The 26,751-nt window shown below is 42.2% G+C and overlaps 1 protein-coding gene across 7 annotated transcripts in view; it reads right to left on the minus strand.

Moving 5' to 3' along the window:
• The window catches only part of pde4ba (phosphodiesterase 4B, cAMP-specific a), a 466,048-nt gene that overhangs the window by 163,851 nt on the left and 275,446 nt on the right, over positions 1-26,751 (minus strand). For 3 of the 7 annotated variants that reach the window (XM_060919903.1, XM_060919906.1, XM_060919904.1), the window contains one exon: positions 6,306-6,392. The exons of the other annotated variants lie outside the window; for them this stretch is intronic. In XM_060919903.1, the coding sequence (XP_060775886.1) occupies positions 6,306-6,392 (87 nt within the window). The remainder of the gene's footprint in view (positions 1-6,305; positions 6,393-26,751) is intronic. 7 annotated transcript variants of the gene reach the window in all.

A 26,751-nucleotide genomic window follows, 5' to 3' on the forward strand; every position in this document is an offset into this window, starting at 1 on the left:
AGGAAGATGGGTATAAGGTAAACTGTGGTCATAAACAGTATGACATGTTCGACAACAATATTCCAATAAGCTGTGGCATTCAAATGATGCACGACTGATTTCCCACACTATTCCACGACCTCCACCAGGCTGAACTGTTCACAATACAGGTTGGGTCCATTAATTGTTGCTGTTGTAGCCAAATTCTGACCTCACTATCTACAAGTTGCAGAAGAAATTGAGATTCTTCAGACATTAAAGGAGAACTGAAGGCAAATGTTTTATTATCAAAATTCTATTTCTCATTTTATTAAATATAGGAGTGCATTTTTGATAGCTATTTTGTCACTGCTATAGCAAGTTATGAGTGTTTGAAATATGCTCTGTAATATATCAGTCCGGGAGGCACAGTGGTGTAGTGGTTAGCACTGTCGCCTCACGGCAAGAAGGTCCAGGTTTGAGTCCCGTGGCCGGCGAGGGCCTTTCTGTGCAGAGTTTGCATGTTCTCCCCGTGTCCGCGTGGGTTTCCTCCGGGTGCTCCGGTTTCCCCCACAGTCCAAAGACATGCAGGTTAGGTTAACTGGTGACTCTAAATTGACCGTAGGTGTGAATGTGAGTGTGAATGGTTGTCTGTGTCAGCCCTGTGATGACCTGGCGACTTGTCCAGGGTGTACCCCGCCTTTCGCCCATAGTCAGCTGGGATAGGCTCCAGCTTGCCTGCGACCCTGTAGAACAGGATAAAGCGGCTAGAGATAATGAGATGAATATATCAGTCCATATGTCAAAGCGATGGCCATAAACAAGATTCGCTGAGACCTGTGTGAGACATCGTAGGACGGAAGTAAAACGTACAGCGGAAATCAAAGTGACCAACATCTGCCAACATTGTCAAAAGATGCACGCGCCCTCTTTCGAATGCTGACGTGATCAAGCCGGAAGTTTTGTTTGTTTTGATAGCAATCAGGGAAGTTTGAAAAAAGTAGGCAGTAATCGTCATTTAAACTTGTTTTTGTGCAATATTTCGTTTGGAAAACAGTTTCCAAAATGGCGGCACTGACACCTGGCTGATACTTAGATTAGATCAGATTCACTTTATTCATCCCACATCGGGGAAATTCACGTGTTACAGTAGCAAGAAAATGTCAAACAGATAACAAAAAACTGAAATAAAAATTAGACAAACGAAGGATTAAATACAAAGGGCTATTTGCATTATCTACCGTGAAAAAGTATGGAAAAATTGCCTTATTGAGAGGCTCGGAAAAATTGCACATTACAGGTAGACCCTGTATACATATATACACACATATATACATAAATAATATTATATATATATATATATATATATATATATATATATATATATATATATATATATATGCATAAAAATAGTTTAAGGCCTATATTATTGCACATAATAATCGCATCGATGAGAGATGGCAGCGGTAGTAGTGGTGAAGTAGTGCAAATATAACGACAAACAGGTTATTGGTGCTACGTTACAAGTTGTGGGTGTTATACAGTCTGACAGCAGCAGGTATGAATGACCTGCGGTATTTCTCCTTCTTACACCATGGGTGTAGCAGTCTACTACTAAAAGAGAAGCTTAAAGCCCCCATAGCCTCATGTAGGGGTGAGAGGGGTTATCCATGATTGAGGTCAGCTTGGCTAACATCCTCCTCTCACCCACCACCTCAATGGAGTCTAGAGGACAGTCCAAGACTGAGCCAGCCCTTCTGACCAGTTTAAGTTTCTTTCTGTCCCTCTCTGAACTTCCACAGCCCCAGCAGACCACAGCGTAGAAAATCACTGATGCTACCACAGAGTCATAAAGTCCTAAGCAGTGTCCTGCACACACCAAAAGACCTCAGTCTTCTCAACAGGTGGAGATGACTTTGGCCCTTCTTGTACAGGACATCTGTGTTGTTAGTCCAGTCCAGTTAGTTGTTGAGGTGAACACCCAGGTATTTGTACTCCTCCACGATCTCAATGTCCAAATCCTGGATGTTCACTGGTGCAATTTGAGGAACCGTCCTTCTGAAATCGATCACCACCTCCTTTGTCTTGCTGGCGTTGATGCGCAGGTGGTTCAGTTCGCACCAGGCGACAAAGTTGGTGATGACCTCTCTATACTCCAGATCGTTCCCCTCTGACACACATCCAATGATGGCTGTATCATCTGAGAACTTCTGGAGGTGGCAGCTGTCCGTGTTGTAGCTGAAGTCAGATGTGTAAAGTGTAAAGAGGAAAGGAGAGAGCACTGTACCCTGTGGAGCCCCTGTGCTGCAGACTACCACATCAGACACACAGTCGCGGAGCCTCACATACTGAGGTCTGTTAATGAGGTAGTCGATGATCCATGCAGCTAGGTGGCAGTCAACACCAGCTCCCTCCAGCTTCCCCTTAAGCAGTGATGGCTGGATTGTGTTGAAAGCACTGGAGAAGTCAAAGAACATGATTCTCACAGTGCTCCCAGTGCCCTCCAGGTGCAAAAGTGACCGGTGTAGCAGGTAAATGACAGCGTCATCCACACCAATGCCCGGTTGATATGCGAACTGCAGGGGGTCCATCTTGCTGTTCACCAGGTGTCGGAGGTGGGAGAGAACAATCCTCTCCATGATCTTCATTAGGTGAGACGTTAAAGCTACTGGCCGAAAGTGATTGAGCTCCCTGGGGTGCGCAGTTTTGGGAACTGGAAGCACACATGATGTTTTCCACAGAAGTGGAACTTTCTCCAGACTGAGGCTCAGGTTGAAAATGTACAGAAGAATCCCACAGAGCTGATCTGCACAATCCTTAAGCAGTCTGGAGTTGATACCATCAGGGCCAGCAGCTTTCCTTGTCTTGATCCTCCTCAGCTCCTTCAACACCTGATCAGCTGTTATGGAGAGGCGAGGGGTGTAGCCGAGGTGTGAGTCCTGTAGAGTGAGGTCGGGGGTGGAGTGTGTGGATTGGTCTGGCAGGGATCGGAGGGGGGTGATGTGGTGTGAGGAGGGAGCTGTTGGTGTCAGAGGTATTATGAGGGGAGGGGGGGTGGTGGAGTGATATCACAGACTGGTCAGGACTATGGTGAGTGGGGGAGGGTGGAGTGGCACAGTCAAATCTGTTGAGAGATTCAACTCATTTGCCCAGTCTTGGCCCCCAGATACAGGGCCCCTCCCACTGTCCTTTGTGTGGCCAGAGATGGTTTTCAGGCCTCTCCATACCTCTCCGGTGTTGCTCCCCTTGAGGCGCTCCTCCAGCTTCCTCCTGTAGCTGTCCTTGCCTCTCCTTATCCCCCTCTTCAGCTCCCTCTGCACTCTCCTCCTCATTGCCAGATTTAAAAACCCTCTTCTCATTTAATAGGGCTTTTAGTTCACAGGTCACCCAGGGTTTATTGTTGGGAAAACACCGTACCTTCCTGACTGGCACAGTGTTTTCAACACAGAAATTAATGTAATCCGTGATGCAGGTTGTCAGGCTATCAATGTCATCCCCGTGAGGTTCACACAACACATCCCAGTCCGTGGTGTCAAAGCAGTCCCTCAGTGCCATACTGGTCTCCTCAGACCAGCTCCTTACATACCGCTTGGTGGGTGGTTGTTTATTCACCATAGGTATGTATGTAGGTGACAAGTGAACCAGATTGTGTTCAGAACGGCCCAGCGGGGGGAGGGGTGATGAACTATATGCGTCCTTGGTGTTCACATACATTAAATCCAAAGTTCTCTTGTCTCTGGTGTGGCATTTCACATACTGAGTGAAGGTTGGGAGAGTGGAGGACAGGGAAGCATGACTGAAGTCACCGGAGATTAGTCGCAGGGACTGGGGGTGCGATGTCTGAAGCTTTGACACTGTAGTGTGTAAGAGCTCACAGGCTGCAGCAGCATCGGCCGCTGACACTTCACGTTTTGAAGTTTCACACAAGTCTCATGAAGATCATGCAGATAAGCGATGCCTGCCGTGGACCAAACGAACTAAATTCAACATGGCTGAAAATCAAATAGGCCGATAAGTATAATATTTAATTGCAATTAGTTGCCAATACGAGTCACAATATAAGGTTACTAAAACCGAAAACGTAATTGAATAACGTTAATTAAGAAATAAAAGCAAGTTTAAAAATGACTTCAGTTCTCCTTTAAGACAAAAGTTTTCCAGTCTTTGTTCAGCCTGTGCCAACTGTAGCCTCAGATTCCTGTTCTTGACTGACAAGAGTAGAACCTGATGTGGTCTTTGGCTGTTGTTGTGTGATCTGAGATGCATTTGTGTTCATCATAATGGTAAAGAGTGGTTATTAGCTCATCCGGCCAACAGGCGATGAGCTTATGACATCATGTGTTGTCGGTCGTCCATCCATCATCTGTCCGGCATCGTCCACATTTCACGTAAGTCGCTTTTTCTCTCTCAATTCTTCACCGATTTTTATCCTTTTTGGTAGGAAGGTAGGTCTACCTGGGGTGCATATAGCTTCGACTCAAATTTGCATAATTGGAATTAATAATGAAGATATGAAGTAATTAAATCCTAACGAGCAGTTTCCACACAAAATCGCTTCTTCTCTCTCAATTCTTCACTGATTTTGATTCTTTCTGGCATGAAGGTAGGGGTACCTAGCGTGCATATAACATCTACCCAGATTTGCTTAATTACAATCCATTAATGAAGTTAAAGACTAAGCCTTAATAAGCAGTTCAACAAAAATCACTTCTTGGTCAATTCCTCACCGTTTTGGATTCTTTCTGGCAAATAGGTCGGTATTCCTAGGATGTCTATAGCTCCTATATATGGCTTGTATAGTGTGTATATTCGCTTGCAACAGTTATTGTACAAGGTGGCCCACTTTAGATCGTTCCTTCTGGACTAGACGGGGCCGGAGTGAGCTATGCCGTCACTGATGGTCTGGTTTGAGTTACTGTTGCCTTCCTGTTATCCTTAAGCAGTATGACCATGTCCTCTGATCTCTCTTATTAACAAGGCATTCCTGCCCACAGGGTGTCTTTTTGTCTTTCATACCATTCTGTGTAAACTCTACAGATTGTCGTGTGAAAAAACACCAGGAGAATAACAGCGTCTGAAATACTCAAAGCCAGCTTGTCCGACATCAACAAGCACACCAAGGTCAAAGTCACTATGATTACAATTTTCTGCATCCTGATGTTTGATGCTAATATTAACTGAAGCTCTTGACCTGTATCTGCATTGTGCTGCTGCCACTTGATTGACTGATAGGATAATTGCATGAATGAGCACTTGTTCCTATTAAAGTGGATAAGCCATCAATTTAGAGTGGCATTCATTTTGCTGCAATAACTCCCAAAGCCCAAACAATGGAATATACTGCATATTGCTCAAGTTCAAGTTATATACAATGGGGGTTATACAAGGGCATTATACAAAGGGGTCAGTATGCAAAAGGAACATTTGTACATTTTTTTTGTCCCTCACTAGCTTCTGAATGAAGGCGACCTTGGAGCTAGTACGCTGCTATTGGTGTCAGTGGATTTCGGACAATACTCCTTTATGCTTGCTGATCAAGGGTGAAATTCCTGCCTTCTTTGAGACCGAGTCTCTGATCCCTCAGGTCCTTTTCAGCTTTCGTGGTCCTCATTTTCTTTGGTGCTGATCGTTGCACTTTTCCACTATGTGTGCTGCTGTCTCCAGAAAACTGTATCGTATCCAGCTGGCCTTCATCCTGCACACATGACCGAACCATTGCAACCTTCATCAATGGATTTCCTCCTAGATCGTGGGTTGCTCTTCACATCTTGGTCTTTTCTCAAAGGTAACCATGCAGGGAAACTCGCAATATTTATCATAAACATTGGAAGACCTTGAGCTTGTTAATGTTTGACTTGAGCAGTGAACACTTGAGCTGGGCTCATTTAGAGGCTCCTTAGGGATCCAAGAGAAAGTGATAAAAGAAGCCTAAAAATCTTTATCTTTAATTTATGAGCATATGCACACTGGTGTTTAGAAGAATGAACAAGATCTAGGCCAGTACTTCCATATGAAGATCCTGCTGTACCAGAGCACTGTCCTGTCAACAGCAGTCTACGCAGGAGAAACTTGTAAAATGACTGCCAAGATCACTCAGAAGTTGAACGTATTCCACCAACAGTGTTTGTGCAAAATACTCAAGATCACCTACAGGGACAGAATCACAAACTCTGAAGTCCTGAAAAGAACCAGTCTACGCAGCCTGCAAGAAAGGTCATGTTTTCCGACTGCCAGAAGAACGAATACCCAAGACAATGGGTACCACCAAAAGGACGAAGGAAGAGAGGGAGACCCAAGAAGACATAGCACACCACCTTCAAAGAAGATCTGAAGCAACTCGACATCACCTGGGAAGATGCAGGCGACTAGACTCAAAACCGGAATGATTGGCGACGTCTTGCTGCCCGATGTACAGGTCGACTGTGTGAGAGGAACTAAGAGAAGAGAGAGATGCATACTGTATCATACATCATAAAAAAAACCCTTCAGAAATCTGTTCAGGAAGTTTTATCTGAAATCAGGAGCAGGAAACCTTATAAAGGCCTTTCCTTTAACTCATAAATGGTGGCTGCTTCCTGGATTTTACCTTAAATCAAAGACAGATCTTGTATACTCCATTTATAACCAGATGGCTGTAGCCACGGTTTCAAAAGCTTTCAGGGAAGCAAAAACCTAATTAAAATGAGTACTTAGCAGTTCATTTTGATCGGCTGAAAAAAGAGCCATCAAGAGGAATCAAAGAACGAATATAGCCCTGTTGAAGCTGTAGCTGATAGTGAGTACAGTTCTGATAATCAGCCTCATCTTCATATTCAGTCCTGACAGCAATGACACAAAAATTCTACACCTGTTAAATGATTGTATAATATTGCTGTCACTCTGGTAGAATAAAAAATAAATCTTAGCAGCTTGCTGTGATTGGTGTATTCTATTTTCTACATTTTTTTTTTCATTTATGTGAGCTTGTGTGTGCAAACCTGTGTGTTATGGATGAGGAGGTTAGTAGGGGCTGTTATTATGAGTGTTATGTAACAGAATACAGAAGGAGACACTGACTGGTATATTTTTAATCAGTCTGATTATAATGGTGAGGCACAAGAATAAACCAAACCTGTTTTGTGATTTTTCCCTTTAGCTAAACCCCTATAACTTTTATTTATACATATAAAATGTGTCGCTATATTCAAGCAATAACATTTATCATTCAAATTATTTTTACGCCGTTTTTATTGTCTGAGTGAAATGCAAATAACTGCCGACAAATAATGGTCTGCTCATGCGCGCCTACTTCACATTTTTGTCAACACGGCTCAATTTCTTTGTTATCATTTGACTCGTCGTTTGAACTTTTTATAATCAGTATTTCAAAAAAAATTGAATGATAAAACAATTATTGAACTCGGCTTTCACAAAATATCATGATTTGTTAGTGACTCGCAGCAGTTATTTGCCTCTGCCTTCAGCATTGGCAAATAATTAATTGCTTGTTCAACCTCGTCCAATAATTGCTTATTATTATTATCCGCGCGCGCGCGCGCACACACAGGCAAATAAATAAATTCTATCCATATTCACTGGATATAAGCAATCGCATGCTCTGATCGGCTACTCTGCTACTAGGATTTCAGCTCATATACCGTGAGTAGAGAAAAACAAAATGGCGGAGTGTGTTGCTGAACCAACTAAGGACAAAATAAAAACTCTACTCGAAAACAAAACCCCCAAAATTATCAAGTATTTAAAATAGTGCTGTCAAGCGATTAAAAAATTTGATCGCGATTAATGTCGCGACTGTCATAGTTAACTCGCGATTAATCGCAATTTAATCGCACATTTTTGTCACATGAAAAACCATTGTAAATTCTCTTAGCAGCATAAAAAAGTGAATGGGCTTGCTCACCGTTCAAACTATGGGGGTACTCGGGGGATCCGAGATCCCCTGAAACAGACATGAGATCCCTTGAAAACATGATTTGGGAAATGTTGGGGGTCTCTAAAATATTGGCAAAATGATGTTTATTGACATAGCAATCGTGTGTAACGGGAAGCATTTGCATATCCGAAGTGAGCGCGCGATGGAGATCCGCGCTCTGAGACAAGCGCAAGCACCCCCCCCAAGGGAAAAAAAAGGGACCCCCCCGAAAATATCGGCATAGTTCGAACACTGGTTGTACCAATGTGTGTTTTTTTTTTTTTTTTATTGCAGAGCATAACACGTCTTGTCACAGCCACTGCAAAGTGGGGCTGGAGCCGCCGATGGGAAAACGAAACCTAAGCTGAGCACCGTGGCTCTTCGGGGGAGGGCAGAGGACTCTGGCTGTGCGGGGCGTGGCATCATGTCACAGAGCGTTAATCTCACGATAAAAAAATTATCGCCGTTAAAATTGAGTCAAGTTAACGCGTTAATAACGCGACATTTTTGACAGCACTAATTTAAAAGAAACAGAAATAGCTTAAAGAATATAGTTTTTTGTTTGCCCTGCCCCCAATAGCTCCTGTTCCACACTCCAGCCCAGTTGGTGGCGGTAATGCACCTTTAAGTTGGTTTGCTAACCATCAATAAACCCTAAAGAAGAAGAAAACCACAACAAAATATGGAATAAAAGTATTTGACTGAAAGAACAGATTTTTTTTTATTTTCAAGAATAATTATTATTGCATTTTTCACAAATTGCTACTGTCATTTTGCCAATTTGTTTCCATTCTAATCGGAAGCGATTCTCATCTCATTATCTCTAGCCGCTTTATCCTGTTCTACAGGGTCGCAGGCAAGCTGGAGCCTATCCCAGCTGACTACGGGCGAAAGGCGGGGTACACCCTGGACAAGTCGCCAGGTCATCACAGGGCTGACACATAGACACAGACAACCATTCACACTCACATTCACACCTACGGTCAATTTAGAGTCACCATTTAACCTAACCTGCATGTCTTTGGACTGTGGGGGAAACCGGAGCACCCGGAGGAAACCCACGCGGACACGGGAAGAACATGCAAACTCCGCACAGAAAGGCCCTCGCCGGCCACGGGGCTCGAACCCGGACCTTCTTGCTGTGAGGCGACAGCGCTAACCACTACACCACCGTGCCGCCTCGGAAGCGATTTTGTCATACATTTTGTATAAAGTTTTTATTTATTGAATTTGCAAAAAATAAAAATGCTCTGTTTCTCAAAATTCAGTAAATGTGGATAGAATATATATATGTTATTTACCAGCTGGGAGGTCCGTATCATGAAATACCGTGACCGAGGTCTTGAAAGTACTGAGCGAGGCCCTCTGGGCCGAGGTCAGTATTCAAGGCCGAGGTCACGGTATTTCACAATACGGACCGACCTTAAGCTGGTAAATAATATATATTTTTTCTTTACCAAATTCTAACAGAAAACGAGAGCGCCCGAAAGGGAAAACCGAGCCGAGCCGAGCTGCCATTTTGAATCCTCATTCACGGCTGTAATGCAAATTGTTTCCTCCTCGGTATACAAGTGCACTTCCATGGCAGGGAAAAAAAAAATACATTTTGCCGCCTATGTAGTCCCCTATTTATACAAAATCGAGCCATTCGGGATTCAGCCATGTTTTTGCTCGGCGTTAGCAAGTTAGAGGTTTCTAGCATTCTCCTGAAATGTTTTCTTTTATTTCTTCTTCCTCAGGGTAGTAAAACTCGCTTTCGCTGTGAAGACTGTCATTATCGCTATCCATGCTGTAAAATTAATGCTATTCTCTTGAGAAATGCTGGCAGAAAATTATAAGATTTTTGATAATCTTATAAATAAATCTTATTAAAAAAAAGATAAACGTTGACAAAAAATGCGACTATGTTTGCTGCTGTTGTGAATGAGCAAGTCGCCAGAGGTCCATAACCGAGGTCCGTATCGTAGGATACGGACCTGCTCGCCAGCCAATCAGAGCGCAGGATTTGATGGAAACTGCACCGTGAAAAAAAACAGTTATTCTACTCAATCTTGTCGTACACGGCTTGTAGCCAACTCGGCGCTATGTGCCTTGTCAGCTATCAGCTCATGTACGACTCGATTTTGTGGAATAACTGTTAAACATATGTAGGTAATTTGTCTTCAGTCAGCACTTCATAGCGTATCCTGGAAACACTACATGCAACACTACACATAATTGCAGGGTACGGCACAACCACACACACATAGTCCCCAGACTTCAGAATTGCCAAACCAATATGTTTTTGAGAGGTGGAAAGGAACCAGAGAACTTGGAAGAAACCCATGTGGACACAGCGATAACATCTGAAACTCCACACAGACTGTAACCTGAGCTCAGGATCAAACCCCAGACCCTGGAGCTTTGAGGTGGCAACACTACCTGTTGCGTCATCATGTCACTCTACTTAAAATATTTATGCATAACTAACTGTCAAAAGCCCAAATCTTGTGCAAGTACTAAGTATATTCCAGAGCTGTGTAAAGCCAACACAAGGGATACTTTGAGTTGTTTTTCTATTTGATTTGTGGTTTACAGAATTGTGGATGAAATGGTGTGAATGCTGTGTGAGATATTACACTTCCTTTTCTAGGTGAGATGGCACAGTAACATCACTGAAAGTTTGCTTCACAAACAAGCTGAGGCTCAATGAAATACACTTTCAGAAACAAATGTTTTGCTGCGTTCCAACTGCAAAGAAATTCACAAGGTTACTTAACCTCTGATTGAAAATGGATGTATGAGAACATCAAAGTCAGGAAGAGATAAGGCACGGAATAAGTGAGCTTTTTGCTGAGCAGATGTCATGATCCTAAGTAATGGAGAGAAAGGTAAGAGTAGCATGCAAAAACTTAACAGTGAAAGCCAAAAGGGCTTGACTTGCAATCGGAGAACGCAGCAGGCTCAATCCAAAAGCTCAATACAAGCCTTCTACTTCCACACTGCGGCACCTGATCTTACCTATTATCACACACAGAAACACTCCAGTCTCCAGAGCTTACATAACAACTAGATAATCATCTGAAACATGACACGACTTTCTTGCATGTTTATGACAAATAATTGTCTCTGTTAAATGTCTAACACTAAACATGTGATGTTCATTCCCTAGTCATTAGATACAGTGGTGCTTGAAAGTTTGTGAACCCTTTAGAATTTTCTGTAGTTCTGCATAAATATGACCTAAAACATCATCAGATTTTCACACAAGTCCTAAAAGTAGATAAAGAGAACCCGGTTAAACAAATGAGACAAAAATATTATACTTGGTCATTTCTTTATTGAGGAAAATAATCCAGTATTACATATCTGTGAGTGGCAAAAGCATGTGAACCTTTGCTTTCAGTATCTGGTGTGACCCCCTTGTGCAGCAATAACTGCAACTAAACGCTTCCAGTAACTGTTGATCAGTCCTGCACACCGGCTTGGAGGAATTTTAGCTCATTCCTCCGTACAGAACAGCTTCAACTCTGGGATGTTGATGGGTTTCCTCACATGAACTGCTCGCTTCAGGTCCTTCCACAACATTTCCATTGGATTAAGGTCAGGACTTGGACTCGGCCATTCCAAAACATTAACTTTATTCTTCTTTAACCATTCTTTGGTAGAACGATTTGTGTGCTTAGGGTCGTTGTCTTGCTGCATGACCCATCTTCTCTTGAGATTCAGTTCATGGACAGATGTCCTGACATTTTCCTTTAGAATTCGCTGGTATAATTCAGAATTCATTGTTCCATCAATGATGGCAAGCCGTCCTGGCCCAGATGCAGCAAAACAGGCCCAAACCATGATACTACCACCACCATGTTTCACAGATGGGATAAGGTTCTTATGCTGGAATGCAGTGTTTTCCTTTCTCCAAACATAATGCTTCTCATTTAAACCAAAAAGTTCTATTTTGGTCTCATCCATCCACAAAACATTTTTCCAATAGGGCTTGTCCACGTGATCTTTAGCAAACTGCAGACGAGCAGCAATATTATTTTTGGAGAGCAGTGGCTTTCTCCTTACAACCCTGCCATGCACACCATTGTTGTTCAGTGTTCTCCTGATGGTGGACTCATGAACATTAACCAATGTGAGAGAGGCCTTCAGTTGCTTAGAAGTTACCCTGGAGTTCTTTGTGACCTCGCTGACTATCACACACCTTGTCTTGGAGTGATCTTTGTTGATCGACCACTCCTGGGGAGGGTAACAATGGTCTTGAATTTCCTTCGTTTGTACACAATCTGTCTGACTGTGGATTGGTGGAGTCCAAACTCTTTAGAGATGGTTTTGTAACCTTTTCCAGCCTGATGAGCATCAACAATGCTTTTTCCAAGGTCCTCAGAAATCTCCTTTGTTCGTGCCATGATACACTTCCACAAACGTGTTGTGAAGACCAGACTTTGATAGATCCCTGTTCTTTAAATAAAACAGGGTGCCCACTCACACCTGATTTTCATCCCATTGATTGAAAACATCTCATCTCATCTCATTATCTCTAGCCGCTTTATCCTGTTCTACAGGGCCGCAGGCAAGCTGGAGCCTATCCCAGCTGACTACGAGCGAAAGGCGGGGTACACCCTGGAGAAGTCACCAGGTCATCACAGCGCTGACACATAGACCCAGACAACCATTCACACTCACATCCATACCTACGGTCAATTTAGAGTCACCAGTTAACCTAACCTGCATGTCTTTGGACTGTGGGGGAAACCGGAGCACCCGGAGGAAACCCACGCAGACACGGGGAGAATATGCAAACTCCATACAGAAAGGCCCTCGCTGGCCACGGGGCTCAAACCCGGACCTTCTTGCTGTGAGGCAACAGTGCTAACCACTACACCACCGTGCCACCCTGACTGAAAACATCTGACTCTAATTTCACCTTCAAATTAACTGCTAAACCCAGAGGTTCACATACTTTTGCCACTCACAGATGTGTAATATTGGATCATTTTCCTCAATAAATAAATGACCAAGTATAATATTTTTTGTCTCATTTGCTTAACTGGGTTCTCTTTATCTACTTTTAGGACTTGTGTGAAAATCTGAGGATGTTTTAGGTCATATTTATGCAGAAATATAGAAAATTCTAAAGGGTTCACAAACTTTCAAGCACCACTGTATAATTCATCAAAGACTATGTACTACATAGAGTACATTTCCAAGCTGGAAATAAAATCTCTAAAATCTCTCAAAACAATATCTAAAATATGCACTAATTCTAATATGTTCTCATTTGTACAGTAAAATCTAATTAACAGGGACTTGTATGGAGGACATGACCCAAATGGTCTAAACCTAATAAGTGGGGTTATTTAACAAAGACAGTTCATTCATGAATATGATGGAGTTTTCTGTAAGGAAATATTTAACACCGATGGAAGGAGTCTCCAGTGTCAGGGCTCTGTAAAGGTCTCCCTCCAGGGGAGAATCTTAAAAGAGAGAAAAAAGTTTACAGTGAAAAAAAGACCACAACCTTAAATGTAACTATAAATCGATAAAAAACTATGATGTGTCAGTCTTTAAAAAATAAATTTAAAAAAATGCAATTGTTTGCAAATTGCCAAGGTATAAGAGGAGTAAAACACTTCAGGATGTGTAGTCATAGAAAAATAATAAACTTTGATGTGATGGCAGGAAGTCCATTTTGCCTTGCACTGACCTACACTACCCATGACTGATTAGCCACCTATAACAGCATGCCCCCACATGTTTTCATCCTTAATAATTGCACTGGCAAACTTTTCTGAATAGCAAAAGCTCAGGTTTTTAGTTTTGTTTTTTCCCCCCAGAAACCAATTCTGCAAAACTCTTCACACATATCACTGGAGTTCACAGTACAAACTCCTAACAGCTTTTGTTGTTGTTGTCGTTGCTGTTGTTGTCAACCACTTAACACAGTGTTACACTTCTAATCACAGTTTTTCATGTGAGATTTTGTGAATACATAGCCCGATAGTAACAGATAGTACTGTCGTATCAGACAGCACTATAGTAACAGACAGCTCTGTAGTAACAGACAGCACTGTAGTAACAGACAGCTCTGTAGTAACACACAGCTCTATAGTAACAGACAGCTCTATAGTAACAGACAACACTGTAGTAACAGACAGTGCTTTAGTAACATACAGCTCTATAGTAACAGACAGTTCTGTAGTATCAGACAGCTCTGTAGTATCAGACAGCTCTATAGTAACAGACAGCTCTGGAGTATCAAATATCTCTATAGTGTCAGACAGCTCTGTAGCATCAGAGAGCTCTATAGTAACAGACAGGTCTGGAGTATCAGCCAGCTCGATAGTAAGAGACAGTTCTGTAGTATCAGACAGCTCTATAGTAATAGGCAGTTCTGTAGTATCACACAGCTCTATTGTAACAGACAGCTCTGTAGTAACAGACAGCACTTTAGTAACATACAGCTCTATAGTAACAGACAGCTCTGGAGTAACAGACAGCTCTGGAGTAACAGACAACTCTACAGTAACACACAGCACTGAAGTATCAGATAGCTCTATGGCAACAGACAGCTCTGTAGTAATAGATAGCTCTGTCGTATCATCCAGCTCTATAGTAATAGACAGCTCTATACTATCAGGCAGTTCTGCAGTAACAGACAGCTCTATAGTAATAGACAGCTCTGTCATATCAGACAGCTCTATAGTAACAGACAGCTCTGGAGCATCAGACAGCTCTACAGTAACAAACAGTTCTGTAGTAACAGACAGCTCTATAGTAACACAGCACTGAAGTATCAGATAGCTCTATGGCAACAGACAGCTCTGTAGTAATAGATAGCTCTGTCGTATCATCCAGCTCTATAGTAATAGACAGCGCTATAGTATCAGACAGTTCTTTAGTATCAGACATCTCTGTAGTATCACACAGCTCTATTGTAACAGACAGCTCTGTAGTATCACACAGCTCTATCATAACAGACAGCTCTGTAGTATCAGACATATTAGTAGTAGACTTTAACACACTGTGGTCATTGAGATATCCCATAACCATGACACAATGCATTCTGTAAGATGATCCACTGTGGAGACCTAACGGCCATCTTATTACAGTCAGTGTTCAGTATCTGTTAGATCTGTGAAGGACATGTCTGTACAACAGAAAGTAACACAACAGAGTACACAATCAGGAATATTCATCACTGTCCGAGCACGTACAGATTTTCTACATGTACATCTGTGTATTAGAGGAAGGATGAGTGTAATGTGGCATATGAAATCTGATAGTTAATGATGATCACAAAGTTGATTTTCTCTTCAGTTCCCCTGTGTGCTTGTGTCTGTGTGTAAATAAGCCACATGGGACTTCAAATTAAGTTTAATTCTCATTTTCTCCATGCAAGAACATAGCCCCTGTAGATCTTTTGCAATTTGACATGCCCTGCAGTGGACACAAGCTAATAAAGGAACATTTAGCTGCGCCCTTTATTATCCGGCCTCCTGGCCAGCGAAATGCCCTCAGCGTGAACGATTCTCTGGAGGCACATGAAATTACAGACCCATTCTTAGCCTGCCACAGCAGGTCTAATCAGTGTAAAGGGCACAGCTTGTACAAATAAGTCTACATAAGCACGCGTGCACACACACACACACACACACACACACACACACACACACACAATAGTTTTAGTAACATTAACAGCCTTACACAGACATCTATATACCGTTCGATGCAAAACTTTGCATCCCCTAAGTTTCTGAAAACGTGCTTCTGTTACATAATTTATCTCTAAAAAGTAGAAGGTCAAACTGACCAACTCTGTTATGATTTGAAGAACACAGTGAACACATCTGGGACAGTTATTAGAAGAATATTACAAGTGAGAGGATCCAAAAGGTGCTCAGACAATACCAAAGAGGTTGAAGATGGAGAAAGGCAAGAAAAATGTTAACATTTGAACTAACATTTAGTTTATTATTAGTGTGTTTTACCTGATATAAATCATACGAGTACATACATACATACATACATACATACATACATACATACATACATACATACATACAGATTGGTGAGAAATTAAAGGAAAAATCAGAGGGAAGCACCACTGCAAATCAATACAAAATTTGTCTGAACTGATCACCTTTATCATATGATGAAACATTTCTTTTCTGATGGGAGTGAAATCAATTTCTTCCAGGATGCCTCCGCCCCCATCCACAGGGCAGGAGAGCTCACTGAATGGTTTCATGCTGAAAATCGAAAATGATGTAAATCACATGCTATGGCCTTCAATGTGAATGGTGTTCATCTTTTCCATTACACAACTAGTGGCTTGTAGAATCAATGCCAAAGTGCCTTGAATCGGTTCCAAGGGCTCATAGTGAACCAACACCTTCCCAATATAGTTTATGCTGTTTTTTTCCCCCTTTAATTTGTCACCCATCTTTACATACATGCATACACAAATACAAAATAGCCTGTCCATACATGGAAAATGCAAATTGATTGTCGTGTGAGTTATGAAAATGCTGCTGGACACTAGCCACCCCCCCCCAGCAGCAGTGTAGCACTCACCAGACCCAGGAATGTCGACGATAAGAAAACGTGCTCACATTCAACGAAGCCCTTTTGTCCTCCAGCAAAGCCAGAGCCATCATGTTCAGCTCCTAAGTGCATGAACCGCTCATCATGCATGAAACTTCTAAATGCTCAAACATATCCTACTCTCTCTTGCATGTCGCTGAAAGGCTAAACTGTCTCTGGTTACAGCGTCATGCTTCTTTCTCTTGACAGGGTCGTGTGTCATCGGGCTGCTCTCCCACCTGGCAGGAATAGTGCGCCAGTGTTATAGATGCTCAGAGTCACTGCTATAAACCTACACTGTAGTCATCAGGATAATCCACAACGATAAAGAAGTCCAGTCTGAGTGAATAAACACCAAGCTGGGCCATTGTGAAATGCCAAATAATACGTAGGACAAAATAAACACCACAACAGAACAAGTGCATCAGGGCTATGTATTATTGTGGCTTTAGTGCTGTATACAATATCACGTCTCCGTTCTCAATCCCTTCAGATGTCAAAAATGCCAGCAGGAATTAGTCCAGTAATATATATAAAACTCCTTTTTTATTACCCAACCTATTGTATGTGTCGTCTCTGCCACACTTGCATAATAATAATAATAAATTTTATTTATAGGCACCTTTCAGGACACTCAAGGTCACCGTACAAAGACAATAATAAAAGCAATTGATAAAATGAAAACATAACAATCAAAATAGTGCAAAACAGAAATAAAAGTGCAACGGTGGGGTCATTCCAGTCCCAGATTAAAGGGAATATGCTTGTTGGAAAAGGTGGGGTTTGAGGCGAAATTTGAAGGAGATGATGGAATCATAGTGTTGTATGTCCTGTGGCAGGGAGTTCCATAGGCGGGGGGCCGAGCGGCTGAAGGCTCTCGACCCCATGGTGGACAAGCGAGCAGGTGGGAGGGTGAGTTAGATGGAGGAGGAGGACCTGAGAGTACGGCTGGGTATGTTAGTGTGGAGGAGCTCAGCAAGGTACTGGGGGGCAAGGGTGTTGATGGCCTTAAAGGTAAAAAGTAGGATTTTATAGATGATGCGAAATTTGATAGGAAGCCAATGGAGTTGCTGCAGGACAGGTGTGATATGACTGAAGGAGGGGGTTCTGGAAATAATTCTGGTGGCAGAGTTTTGAACCAGTTGCAGTTTATGGATGGACTTGTCAGGTAAACCAAAAAGAAGGGAGTTACAATAGTCAAGATGGGATGTAACCAGGGTGTGAACCAGGATAGCAGTACTGTTGGGTGTGAGGGACGGACGCAGGCGTGAGATATTACGTAGATGGAAGTAAGCTGACCGAGTGACATTATTTATGTGGGACTGGAATGATAGAGTGCTATCAAGGATGACACCCAGACTCTTAACCTGGAGGGAGGGCGAAACTGAGGAGTTGTCAAAGGAAATGGAGAAACTGTTTATTTTTGAAAGGGTGGATTTAGTACCAATGAGAAGGACCTCAGTTTTATCACTGTTAAGTTTAAGGAAGTTATGGGAGAACCAGGATCTGAGTTCCTGTAGGCAATCAGAGAGGGAGGTGGGTGGGAGAGAGGAGGTGGGTTTGGTGGACTGGTAGAGCTGGGTGTCATCCGTATAGCAATGGAACTGGATGTTAAATTTACGGAAAATACTGCCAAGAGGGAGGAGATAGATAATGAATAAAATAGGTCCAAGCACAGAACCTTGGGGTACACCAGAAGAGAGGGGGAATGGTTGGGATGTGATAGTTTTCAGTTGGACCAACTGAGTGCATAAGTATTCACCCTTGAAACCTGACACTTTTTGATCACTTTTTTTTTTTTAACAGCTCCTTGGTCTTTGTCATGCTGTGTATTTACGTGCTGTATTTGTTTCTCTAACAAACTTTAACGGACTTCAACGTATAGCTGTATTTATATTGAGATCATGTAACACTTAAATTGCATACAGATTGACAGCATTCATCTAATTACAGTATGTTATATCTGTGGTTGCACCGGAACTGATTTCGAGGGTTCACAGCAAAAGGAGGTGGATACTTGTACAATCACAATCAAACCTTTTACAGTTTTATTTTTAAATAATTTTGCAAACTATGTTGCTTCTCTGCCCTACAATGACCTGGCGACTTGTCCAGGGTGTACCCTGTCTCTCGCCCATAGTCAGCTGGGATAGGCTCCAGCTTGCCTGTGACCCTGTAGAACAGGATAAGCGACTACAGATAATGGATGGATGGATGTTGCTTCTCTCCATGTCAATATTATGGATGTAAATTGATGACATATAGACTTTTCCGTTCCACTACCAAACGGAAAAGTTCAAGGGGGTGAATAATTACGCAAGCCACTATAATGTGACACCTAGTCCAAATATTCAATGAATATTTATTACATATAACAAAAAAGTGCTAAGTGTTAAATCTCATGATATAAACAGCAAAGATCCTGAACAAATTATTTGACAATCTGTGCTTTAAGAGAGGAAACATGTTCTGGGTTGAGGCTCTGTTTCATACGACTTCACTGACTGTGTGACAGACGCTGTTCTGGATCTGCTCACGCAGGATGATACAAGAAGGAAGTCGTTGTTTTGTTTTTTTTCCTCTCTCCCTCAATGCCAAACACAGGAGCTTTGCTATTAGAGCAGAACCATGGCACCGTCCTCGCCGCACCGTCTCTCTTGGTTATCTTCATGTTTTATTCATTGTGTGCTGCAAGCCAACGTGATTGGATTTTTGTAATCATATGAGCCTTTACAGGGCGTCGAACTGACTCAGTGATGACGCAGGCATAGTCGTGCTCAAGCAACACATGGTCTCTTAGGAAGCTGGCTTCCCAACTTCAACCAACATACACGAACATTTACATCATTCTTCAAACATTAACACCTTCGAGGCAGCTTTGGATTCTTCATGAATCACTCAGCTTTGCTCTTTAACTCTCCTAAAAACTCAGCATGCCCAAATCTGCATCTACAGACTTTTCAATGCAAAGTGTGTATATTTGCATATATCTTTAAACACGCGTATGCAAAACAGCTTGCATTCAAAAACGAAACTTCAAGAAATTAGTTGGTTTAGAATGGCTTTATTTCTAACTACTTCACTATGAAAGTAATCTTTAGAGCAAAGGTTGCAGGTTTGGGTCTGCTAATAAATGATGGACCTTGCATAAGTATTAAACCCCTTTAAACTTTTCCACCTATCTAATCAAACAGCATCAAGGAGACCAAAACAACTTCAAGTTTAGTTTAAAAAAAATATCTAGGTTTGTTTTCTGGTGCCTTCTAGGAACAGGCATAGTTTGATAGAGATCAAATGACACTTTAATTGCACACAGGTCGACTCCATTCAGCTAATTATATGACTTCTGATCCTGCTGTACAGTAACGGCTTTCACCAGAACTAAATTAAGAGTTTCAAAGCAACAGGGGTGAACGGTTATATACTTGCAACTTTTGCATAATTTTATTTCTAAGTAATTTTAAAACATACAGTGTTTCCCCTAAGTTTTTTTTGTTTTTTTGCTGGAAGAGGATGGTCACCTGCAGAACCCCTCCGTGCGGTTCCTATCACAGAGCATTTGGACCTGAACAGTTAAAGGAGTCATATTTAAGTCTTCACATTTATTTTAGAACAATAATTAGAACAATGGTGGCATGATGGTGTAGTGGTTAGCACTATCGCCTCACAGCAAGAAGGTTATGGGTTCGAGCCCAGTGGCCAGCAGGGGCGTTTCTGTGTAGAGTTTGCATATTTTCCTCATGTCTGCGTGGGTTTCCTCCGAGTGCTCTGGTTTCCCCCACAGTCCCAAGACATGCAGGTTAGGTTAACTGGTGGCTCTAAATTGTCCGTACGTGTGAGTGTCAATGGTTGTTTGTCTCTATGTGTCTGCCCTGCGATGATCTGGCGACTTGTCCAGGGTGTACCCCGCCTCTTGCCCATAGTCAGCTGGGATAGGCTCCAGCTTGCCTGCGCCCCTGTACAGGATAAGCGGTTACGGATGATGGATGGATGGAATTAGAACAATTTTTACAATTGAACTGCACTCCTGGTTTATTTTGGACCTTAAAATTGGGGGGGGGGGGGCTTTCAGGGGGTGCAGGGTCCTGTTGGGGAGGGGGGAGCCCCCCCAATATAATGGCAGGGGAAACACTGACGTACTGTATATAAAACATACTATAAAAGCTGCTGCTGCCTTTTGGTCAGATGTGGTTTCTGTCAAACCCAAACACATTTGCTGTTACACTCAAACCTCATAATTAACCTCATTGACATGATAATTATTGTAGCATGGCTTATCCTACTGTCACGCATGAGAGCAGGACAGAATTCTGAAAGCTCAGAGTGGCTCTGAGGGGTTTCACTGCATTACAGTCTTTTAGTCTTTCAGCTCCAGAACACATTATTTTATCTGCTGAATTTCAATGTTCAGCTGTAACACCAATTTAAAGGGATGTCCGCATGCCATAACTGATAACTTATGAGCGTGTTTGTATTTCAGTGACACACATATCATATGTGCACAGATTTATTTCACTGCTTACAGTTACAAACAAACTAAATATAGTTTTAAAATTTATTAATTCTCATCTCATTATCTCTAGCCGCTTTATCCTTCTACAGGGTCGCAGGCAAGCTGGAGCCTATCCCAGCTGACTACGGGCGAGAGGCAGGGTACACCCTGGACAAGTCGCCAGGTCATCACAGGGCTGACACATGGAGATAAACAACCATTCACACTCACATTCACACCTACGGTCAATTTAGAGTCACCAGTTAACCTAACCTGCATGTCTTTGGACTGTGGGGGAAACCGGAGCACCCGGAGGAAACCCACGCGGACACGGGGAGAACATGCAAACTCCACACAGAAAGGCCCTCGCCGGCCCCGAACCCAGGACCTTCTTGCTGTGAGGCGACAGCGCTAACCACTACACCACCGTGCCGCCCATTTATTAATTCTATTTTTAAAAAAGTTTATAAATGAAGTTTCTGCCTAAGCAAACCTTTGGTGCATCCTGTGGGCCAGTAGAAGCACTTGCTGTCACCTCATTTCCATCAATCGTGCACTGAATCAGTGCTTTGTTAGCCACCTGCACCTGATTATATGCATGCAAATGTGTTATTCACACACACACACACACACACACACACACACACACACACACACACACACACACACACACACACACACATGCATGCACAACCAACCTGTCATGCCTCTCCTAGTAATCTAATCCCTTTAATGCCCTGCCTGTTTCCATAGCAACCAAGTTTGCACCCCTGGATTCCTGGTAGATGGGGAGTAAAATTCTCTGGAGCCTTGTTGTGCTTAACGTATGATGGTGTGTGTGTGTGTGTGTGTATATGTTTGTGTACATGAGTGCGTGAAAAATGTTGAGAAAGCCCTCTCATACAAGAGGCGTCTATATTAATGTGTGTGTCTGTGTGTGTGTGTGTGTGTGTGTGTGTGTAACCAGACAGACAAAGACAGACGGGGTTCCTGTGTATCAGTCACAGTAATTGGCTAGGTCAGCAGGGGCAGACTGGCATTGTCTCTCTCTCTCTCTCTCTCACACACACACACAGAGGCCAAAGTGAGTATGGATAATGTGCACAAAAAAAAGCACAAGCAAGCAATAGGGTTATTGATTTAACAAAAAAAAAAAAAAAAGACATTCCAAAGCTTGCATATGTAAGCTGAGTGTGTTTATTCACAAGGCTGTACAATAAAGAGCCTATTGCAATGCAATGAGTGTATGACGCAAGCAAATAACAAAGAACTCCTTAGTTGGCATAACTGTAGGGTATCAGATGACTGATACACATCTCTCTCTCTCTTTCTCTGGGATCCTACTCTCAGATGGCTCTTCTCCTTCCTGCTTTAGATTGGAGATATAACTGGATTTTTAATCCTTCAGCAAGAGCATGAAACATAATTAAAATCTCTAAATGGCTGCATTGACCTACTGGCCAGATTCATTAACTGAAAGCTTTTATATACACACACACACACACAGTGGGGCAAAAAAGTATTTAGTCAGCCACCAATTGTGCAAGTTCTCCCACTTAAAAAGATGAGAGAGGCCTGTAATTTTCATCATAGGTACACTTCAACTATGAGAGACAGAATGGGGGGAAAGAATCCAGGAAATCACATTGTAGGATTTTTAATGAATTAATTGGTAAATTCCTCGGTAAAATAAGTATTTGGTCACCTACAAACAAGCAAGATTTCTGGCTCTCACAGACCTGTAACTTCTTCTTTAAGAGGCTCCTCTGTCCTCCACTTGTTACCTGTATTAAATGGCACCTGTTTGAACTCATTATCAGTATAAAAGACACCTGTCCACAACCTCAAACAGTCACACTCCAAACTCCACTATGGCCAAGACCAAAGAGCTGTCAAAGGACACCAGAAACAAAATTGTAGACCTGCACCAGGCTGGGAAGACTGAATCTGCAATAGGTAAGCAGCTTGGTGTGAAGAAATCAACTGTGGGAGCAATTATTAGAAAATGGAAGACATACAAGACCACTGATAATCTCCCTCGATCTGGGGCTCCACGCAAGATCTCACCCTGTGGGGTCAAAATGATCACAAGAACGATGAGCAACAATCCCAGAACCACACGGGGGGACCTAGTGAATGACCTGCAGAGAGCTGGGACCAAAGTAACAAAGGCTACCATCAGTAACACACTACGCTGCCAGGGACTCAAATCCTGCAGTGCCAGACGTGTCCCCCTGCTTAAGCCAGTACATGTCCAGGCCCGTCTGAAGTTTGCTAGAGAGCATTTGGATGATCCAGAAGAGGATTGGGAGAATGTCATATGGTCAGATGAAACCAAAATAGAACTTTTTGGTAAAAACTCAACTTGTCGTGTTTGGAGGAGAAAGAATGCTGAGTTGCATCCAAAGAACACCATACCTACTGTGAAGCATGGGGGTGGAAACATCATGCTTTGGGGCTGTTTTTCTGCAAAGGGACCAGGACGACTGATCCGTGTAAAGGAAAGAATGAATGGGGCCATGTATCGTGAGATTTTGAGCGAAAACCTCCTTCCATCAGCAAGGGCATTGAAGATGAAACGTGGCTGGGTCTTTCAGCATGACGATGATCCCAAACACACCGCCCGGGCAACGAAGGAGTGGCTTCGTAAGAAGCATTTCAAGGTCCTGGAGTGGCCTAGCCAGTCTCCAGATCTCAACCCCATAGAAAATCTTTGGAGGGAGTTGAAGGTCTGTGTTGCCCAGCGACAGCCCCAAAACATCACTGCTCTAGAGGAGATCTGCATGGAGGAATGGGCCAAAATACCAGCAACAGTGTGTGAAAACCTTGTGAAGACTTACAGAAAACGTTTGACCTCTGTCATTGCCAACAAAGGGTATATAAAGTACTGAGATGAACTTTTGTTATTGACCAAATACTTATTTTCCACCATAATTTGCAAATAAATTCTTTAAAAATCAGACAATGTGATTTTCTGGATTTTTTTTTTCTCATTCTGTCTCTCATAGTTGAGGTATACCTATGATGAAAATTACAGGCCTCTCTCATCTTTTTAAGTGGGAGAACTTGCACAATTGGTGACTGACTAAATACTTTTTTTGCCCCACTGTATATACACACACATACACACACACACACATCCATCCATTATCTGTAGCCGCTTATCCTGTGCAGGGTCGCAGGCAAGCTGGATCCTATCCCAGCTGACTATGGGCGAGAGGCAGGGTACACCCTGGACAAGTCTCCAGGTCATCACAGGGCTGACACATGGAGACAAGCAACCATTCACACTCACATTCACACTTACGGTCAATTTAGAGCCACCAATTAACCTAACCTGCATGTCTTTGGACTGTGGGGGAAACCGGAGCACCCAGAGGAAACCCACGCAGACACGGGGAGAACATGCAAACTTCACACAAAAAGGCCTTTGCCGGCCACTGGGCTCGAACCCAGGATCTTCTTGCTGTGAGGCGACAGCGCTAACCATTACACCACCGTGCCACCCTACTGAGTAACATATTTCCCAACATCTTCACTTGTGAGGAAATCGATGAATTGTTTTGATAAATTTGGGTACTTTTTGTTTGTGAATGTGTCGATATAATCAAAAGAAAATCACACATTGACTTGAAGATCTGAAGTTTATCTTCTCGTGTTGAAAAACTCAATTTTTCATATCAAATACATCGCGGATCTGAGTGACATTTAAATAATATTGGCTGGTGTTGAGTGGTCTATCCGATCTATTCCATTCAGCTAGCATGGTACTGAATGAGGTGAAGATGAGTATCTCAGTACTCATATTGATATACTCATCAATATTATTAATCATTATTATTAGTCAATATTATTATTATTATTACACATTCCTTTCGGGTGTTCAACGCATCTTTCTCTTTCAAAATTCTCTCAAAATCTTCCGTATTTAACGAAGCAAACCTGGCGGCCATGTGTGTTTACAAATTGTCACAGTCGCTCGCTAGCGCAGAAGTTTTACATCTCCGGCAACTATGCAATATCGCAAACCATATTCAACGCTCATTCTCCATTGGGTAGAGTAACGTAATACACGTAGGATAAGCGATATGCTAATAATATTGCATGCTATCAAACCAAATGAATGAAACCCGCGAGAAGGGAATAGAATACATGTTTTTATTCCATTGAAAAAGTGTCCTGTATGTATAATAATTTCCGATATTTCACTCCGATGACGTCATTCCCTGTGTTTTCCCGCTGACTAGATGTGCGTTGTAAAAATAGTGAACCAGTTCAAAATTTAAATTCTTTTCATTAACTTGTGTTTTTTTTTGTGTGTGTGTGTGTGTGTGTGTGTGTGTGTGTGTGTTCATCTAATATAAAGAACATTACACGGTGGCGAGAAGATATGAAGTTTATCTTTGAGTGGTCAACATCTTACAAGTGAGCACAACTATTTGAGAAAAACATAGAATGAATATATTCTAGAGTCTTTTCGACTAGGTACAACATTAGCTCTGTGTGTCTGGGATGTGACAAATACACTAACAGAAATATCAGCTTCATATTTACAGCAGATATAGAGGGCCTACACTAGTAATATAACATGCATTACAATGCATATGAGGAACATTTATACTGAGTCATTCCTTTTTGTATACTTGAGCAGAGCTTGCAGAAAACCTGAAATCATGACTACTTTAACAAATACAGCTTTATATTCTGTATAAGTGAAGAATCGGCTCTGCAAATGCTGATTCCCAATCAGTTTTTTAACTGTAAAAAAAAAAACTTTTGCAGCCATGTTTTAATTTCGAATAAAAATTGATTTTTCTCCTGAAAAAAATCTTGCATTTTGGAAAAATAAAATCATAAGAAACCTTCACCCTTTCCCAACAACAGCAGTCCATTCAGAAAAGCCAACACAAACCCACATGACTCTGCGCCTGGTCCTCTAATGACATCACTGCTGACGTGAGTCTTTTATCTGGGAAGCGTTTGTGTGAGGGTTCAGTTTACCTGCAGCATTGTCACCGAGACCCTGCGTTTACCTCTTGTCGCGTGGATCTCGTCTCCTGGAGCTTGGCTTTATAAATGAACTGAAAGATCAAAAACACAGCTCTGTAGAAACTAAACTCTGACTCACAATGACGAAAACACAGATAATCTGACAATCTGTCATTGTCGAGGCCTGCAAAAATACCGCTGTTCTGAAATTGTGCAGAATCTGTGTCTGGGAGGGGAAAAAAAAAGAAAAGAATTTTGTGAAGATTTGTTTTTTACTTGCTCTTTAGAGCTGCGAAAGGACTGAGATTTAACAAGTCCCAAAACTGTGAAGTGTTCACGCTGCCATGGGGAAAGTAAAATTGGAACAATTTCTTTTATGTTACGTGAAAAGGTTTTGCGGTATCAATTATTCAGGGTTGAAAAGGATGCACTCTTTTCATGGACTGTACTTGAACAAAAGTCAGACTTTCTTTAAATCAGGGGTGCCCGAGGCCTGTCACGGAGGGTCACATTTCAGAATGAAGTTGAATGAATCTGGTTTTTCCTGACTGGACCCCTTTAAACTATGAAACATTAATGGTATTCTGATCAAGCCCACTTTTGCCCCAAACCATCTTAATTCAAACCTTTCACCTTGTTAAAATAATTCCCATTTTGCTAAATGTGACCACACAATGGTGGACAAACAGTATCTGAGCAGTATTCACCAAAACATCCATAAAACAGTTCACTAAACTGTTAATGATTTCATTCAGTGAAAAGTCAAGCTGGTGAAAAGGACTTCTTCTAATCATGAGCAGAGAGCTGCCAGAGAACCCTCACCCTGCCAGAA

Source organism: Neoarius graeffei, chromosome 4 (genome assembly GCF_027579695.1).
Source record: "Neoarius graeffei isolate fNeoGra1 chromosome 4, fNeoGra1.pri, whole genome shotgun sequence".
In the NCBI taxonomy this organism is placed as follows: Eukaryota; Metazoa; Chordata; class Actinopteri; order Siluriformes; family Ariidae; genus Neoarius; species Neoarius graeffei.